General features: G+C 34.2%; 1 protein-coding gene across 1 annotated transcript; it reads left to right on the forward strand.

Annotated features, from left to right (window-relative positions):
* The first annotated feature begins 217 nt into the window (after positions 1–217).
* LOC113282841 (transcription factor bHLH62-like) lies at positions 218–3598 on the forward strand. Its single transcript, XM_026531947.1, has 8 exons — positions 218–1669; positions 1752–1943; positions 2031–2096; positions 2177–2245; positions 2330–2404; positions 2491–2733; positions 2814–2913; positions 3015–3598. Exons 1-8 carry the CDS (start codon positions 716–718, stop codon positions 3047–3049), a joined length of 1734 nt encoding a protein of 577 aa, XP_026387732.1. The 5' UTR covers positions 218–715; the 3' UTR covers positions 3050–3598.
* The last annotated feature ends 1888 nt before the right edge of the window (positions 3599–5486 follow it).

The raw sequence follows: 5486 nt of genomic DNA on the forward strand, positions 1-5486 counted from the left end.
AAAAAAAAAAAAAAAAACTTCAACGAGTAATTATTTTCTGCTAGATAATAACAATAGAAAGACATGCATTTTCTATATTTATCTATATAGAGAGAAAGTGACTAGAGAGTGTTCAAGACGTCCAATGCCCGGCATTCCCAAACTCCCAGCGCACATTACGGCACTAGAACGAAAGGGTGAAGAGATAGAGAATTGAACAGTAGAGAAGTAGACACTAGCAGTACAACAGTAGTTATTGTTGGTAGTAATATATAGATAACAAAATGTCAAACAAACCAACATCTTGATTGCTTCTTCATCCTTTTTATTACTACTTGCTTCATTCTTCCTCCACCACCAAAACTCACTTCCTCTCCTTCCTCCTCCTCCACTCCTCTCTCTTTCTTTCTTTCTCTGTGTCTTCCTTCCTTTTCTTAAATATCCTTTTCTGTACCTTCAACCTAGTTGTTGCCCACACACCATTGTTTTTTGATTGAGTTGAGAGACAAATTTTATATTTAACAAACAGAGAATCCATCCTTTTTTATATATCTTTTTCTTCTTTCTTTTAGTTTCATCCCCACCATTTTCTCAATTCCAGTTGTGTGCTTTTTTCTGTAATGATTCTTCTTCTTCATCATCTGGGTCTTTAGAATTTCTTCTCAATTTTGTTGTCTTTACACTCCAAAGAACACAAACAAAAACACACTCAATCTTCTTCATAATTGAATTTGGTATGGAGAAAGACAAGTATTTCAGAGGCAATTCACCACCACAACTGATGGATATTCAAATTGCTAGTCATCATCATGAACAATTTGGGAATTTCTTGAACTTGAATTGGGATAACTCAATGGATCAAAATGCTCCATTTGAATCAGCTCTGAGTTCAATTGTGTCTTCCCCTGTCGGTTCAAACTCTTCATCACTACCACCACCACAACAAAATTCTGAAAATGTTGTTATCAGAGAATTGATTGGTAGATTAGGAAGTATTTGTAATTCTGGTGAAATTTCACCTCATTCTGGTTACATTAATGTCAATAATGGTGGGAATAATAGTACTAATACTTCTTGTTATAGTACGCCATTAAATTCACCACCAAAACTCAACCTTTCTATGATGGATCATCAATTGAGAGGAAATTTACCAAATTCAGCTCAAACGCATCATCAGCCATGTGCTCAATTAGCTCCATTTCCATCTGATCCTGGTTTCGCAGAAAGGGCAGCAAGATTATCCTGTTTCGGAACGAGAACTTTCGGCAATTTATCATCATCATCACCATCGCAATTCGGTTTAAATGAACCTGAATTGTCAGCTTCTACTTACAGATCTAATAACCAGAGCCCATCAAATGGAAAACTTTCTAGCAGTCAATCTCTGAAAGCTACTGGATCACATCAAGAGAATAATAATAATAATAATTGTAGTAATAAAGATTTTAGTCAATTACAAGATATGATTTTAGATAATGAAATGAGATCTGCTGCTGACAGAAGATTATCATCAAGGTCTACTACACCTGAAAAGAATGCTGAATTCAACCAAGAAGATTCTTCAATTTCAGAACAGATCCCAGAAATTGGCTTGAAAGTCAGTAATTATCATGGTGGCAGAAAAAGAAAAGCAGCTTCGAAAGGAAAAGCTAAAGAAACTCCTGCAATTCCTTCCACCAAAGAAATCAAGGTTGGTCTCAAATTCGAATTTTCATTTTCTTTTTCTGTTTTGTTTTCGAGAAATTAACGCGAAAAAACTATTGCTGCAACAGATTAAGGAAGATGATAATTCGGAAGCGAAGAAGAGTAAATCAGGTGACAATGATGAGAAAACAAAAGCTGATAGCGGAGAAGGATCTCAAAAGAGTAAGGATAATCAGAAACCTCCTGAACCACCAAAGGATTATATTCATGTTAGAGCAAGGAGAGGACAGGCTACTGACAGTCATAGTCTTGCTGAAAGAGTAAGCATAATTCTGACTAGTAATTTCTTTTGCAAAATTGACTACTTTGGCATGGTGAATTGATGGGGTTGTTTTTCGCGTTTACAGGTTCGACGTGAAAAGATTAGCGAAAGGATGAAATTTCTTCAAGATCTTGTTCCTGGCTGTAATAAGGTGATTACAATTCTGTTAATTTTAGTTATGTGAATGAAGAGTTGGCACCCGAAATTCTAAGTAGCCATTTCGCAATATAGGTAACTGGAAAAGCAGTTATGCTGGACGAGATTATAAACTATGTGCAGTCATTGCAAAGACAAGTTGAGGTAAAATTTCAGACAATCAAAAATTAAGAATGTTGTGTAATTCTATTGAAATTTTAGTGTTGATGGTTCTATTCAATTTTGCAGTTCCTGTCCATGAAATTGTCTACTGTGAATCCAAGACTAGATTTTAACATGGAAGCACTACTCTCTAAGGATGTTGTAAGTTTGCATTTTCCAATTTCGAGTGCCTATGAATCATTCAGAAATTTAGAGTTGGGATTGATGGTTTTACTATGAAATTTCAGATGCTTCAACCTCGCGGCGGGTCATTTCCACATCCAAATTACCCGATAGATGCATCTGTTGCAGCTGCATTTCCTTACGGTCACCAGCCCAGTCAACATCATGTACAAAATTTACAACAACAACAGCAGCAAAATGGAATTCCCAATGGAACAGTGAATCACTGTCCATTAGATGCTGCATTACAGCGAAATCTAGGAATGCAATTACCTTCTCTTGATGGGTTCTGCGAATCTGCGGCTCAGGTACAATTTGTTCTCAATACAAGTTTTAATGTGCCACATCCAAAAATCCTTGTCTAATATTGTTAAAATTTTGTTTTCAGCTTGGAGCATTTTGGGAGGATGATCTCCAAAGTGTTGTTCAAATGGGTTTCGGCCAAAATCAAGGCCAAGAAACGGGATATCATCCGCAGAATTCCCACGGTAAGAAATCATAATAATTCTTGCAGAATTTTGGTTCTTTCTTGGGTCTAGAATTCTGAATCTTGATTATTAATATTTTTATACTTTAAAATCCAATGCAGGACTTCCTTCAGCTCACATGAAAGTTGAACTTTGATGAATTATTGCTTGTTTCTACGGAATTCAAACACGGTTTCGGCTGTAAATACAGATAGAAAACTCAAGCTCATCATGAACTATCAATCTATCAATACCAATGGGATGGAGGATAATCAGAAAAACGTTCCGTCGAGGAGGTGAAAATATCGAAAAATTTCTTGTTCATTTTTCTTCGTCTATCGATTCTTTGGAGGCAGCAGCAGCATTCTTACTTCCATTGTACAATCTCTAGAACTAATTGGCATCCTGTGGTCTAATGTAACAACACCACCACCACAATGTAAGATGGATGGTGACATGTGTGTAAAAACATTGTAAGAACAACAAGAGAGGGGGAAAAAACAAACAAAGAGGGTGTGTAAGAGAGGGGAATTTAGCAGCAGTTTCTCACTACCAATTTCTTCTATTCTGTTCTTTTTTTGTGTTGTTGTTGGGTATATTACCACATTATGATGATAAATATTTATAATTAGTAAAAAGTAATTCATTAAGATGTACTCCTACTAATTAATCACATTGATTAAGAAATTCAGCTTCCATTCCATTATTCATAACGATGTTACTTCTTTAATCATGTCTTGTTATTCAATGTCTTGTCTTTCAAACAGGATCCTTAATCCCTTTAATCATGGAGATAATGAAATCTTTTATAGTACCAAACAGCTGTTAGAAAAAGGACTCCTAAATTGTACACTTAAGTCTAATGGTTGATTAAGATGTTAAGAGGTGGTGCAGTGCAGTCAACCTTGAAAAACTGTCTTTCTCACTCACAAACCCCGTTTTGGTTGATGAAGAACTCATATATTGGATGACAAAAATTGTTTCTGTAATTGCGTTAAAGTCGTTGGATGGTAATATCTATGATAAATATGCAGTGTGCCGTGCAGCGGGGTTTAAAAGTCTGATTTAAAATGAGAAAACAATTGAAATTGAGATGACACAAGTTGATATAAGTGAAGTTCTGACTAGTCCATCCAATGAAATCAGAAAACTTTTTGAAAAACACTGTATCTTTTTTGAGATAAGAAAACACACTGCACTATTGAGGTGCAGAGTCAGACTAGTTAAAAAGGTAATAAGAGGTTGCACCTTTGCTGTAAAAACAATCTTAGACACATTTAATCAAGTTTACCTTTTAAAGTAGAAAAAAAGATGCTTGCTCTATAATTGCAATAATGGGAAATTTTTTGTTTAATTGTAATTAATTAACATAAAGATGCTGTTTAAAAAATTAATAATGATCCACTGTATGTAGACTAATTTAATTTAAACTAAAAGGAACATACCGCCAAGCTGTTGGAATAATATAAAATCACTGTACATAAAAGAACAAAAGGATGAATGATGGGTCAGAAAACAATCAAAAATTAGGTTTAAGTACTAGAATTAGTTTAGAGTTTTTGACAGATAATAATACTATTTCTCTATACAACTAAAAAGTAAACTTGAAGAATGAATTCAGCTCTAATGGGAGAAGTAAAGACTTTTGATTCATTATAAGTTACTCAAACTTGTTCTATTTTAATCTTACAAGCTTAACTTCTTCCAACTTGTCATTTGGAGTTATTAGTAGTACTTTGTTGCATAATTGTCTTGCTCGAACTCCCCGCATTCACATTTATCGGTGGCCGTTCGAAATTTTTGCAGACTATTGCAAGTTTCACATTTCTAGTTCAAATCCAAACTTATTATATTTGCTTTGAAATCAATTAGCAAGTGAAAACAATTACCCCGATTTGCTCGTAATTGGGCCTGTGAGGTTAACCCAAGATTATCAAAAGAGTGCTCGAACGAATGACCGGTTAAAAATCGGAACCGGTTATTTATTTGAAAATAAGAGCACCCTACAATTTAAGGTGGGGAATAATTAGGGGGTGAGTGATGGAATTTGGTTGTTGGTTACAATGATAATTATAGGGTCCATTTGTTAAACCAGGCTGTCATTGTTCTTATCAGGTTTGCATCAATGTAACAACACTTTCCTTCCTTTATGTCTATTTCAACTCAACTCATCTCATCTCAACAGCCATTTTGCCTTTTATTTTTATTTTTAACTTGGTTTGGTATATCATCCTTTCTAAGGTAGAAATTTAAAGTTGTGAAAAAAAATCTCATCATTTTTTATTTATTTTTTTCATTTTTCTTTCACCACCAACCAAAAATATTCACAAATTTACATTTTGTTAGCCATCTAAACTGCTCAAGTTTGGTGTAGTGGGCAAGTGTAATTATTTTTAACATTTTAAACCAGCATTATTTTTTTTTTTTACTAGTAATAATGATATGATTGTTAGGTTTCATTTGTCTGTCATTCTCAACCCATATGTCTCTCAGTACATTTCACTATCTAAGATATTTTTTTTATGTTTTTTCAAATTTGTGAATGATATCAAGTTTGAAAAAATGAAGAAGAAAAAAAAGATCCCAACTTACAA

The sequence above is a fragment of the Papaver somniferum genome, chromosome 5, assembly GCF_003573695.1.
Source record: "Papaver somniferum cultivar HN1 chromosome 5, ASM357369v1, whole genome shotgun sequence".
Lineage (NCBI taxonomy): Eukaryota > Viridiplantae > Streptophyta > Magnoliopsida > Ranunculales > Papaveraceae > Papaver > Papaver somniferum.

What these genes read in the sequence shown, in the direction of transcription:
- LOC113282841 (XM_026531947.1), top strand. Translation starts at nt 716, where the DNA reads ATGGAGAAAGACAAGTATTTCAGAGGCAATTCACCACCACAACTGATG. An exon ending in TTGTTCCTGGCTGTAATAAG is followed by an intron (nt 2,097 to 2,176) that starts GTGATTACAATT and finishes TTCGCAATATAG; the next exon opens with GTAACTGGAAAAGCAGTTAT. An exon ending in TCTGCGAATCTGCGGCTCAG is followed by an intron (nt 2,734 to 2,813) that starts GTACAATTTGTT and finishes TTTTGTTTTCAG; the next exon opens with CTTGGAGCATTTTGGGAGGA.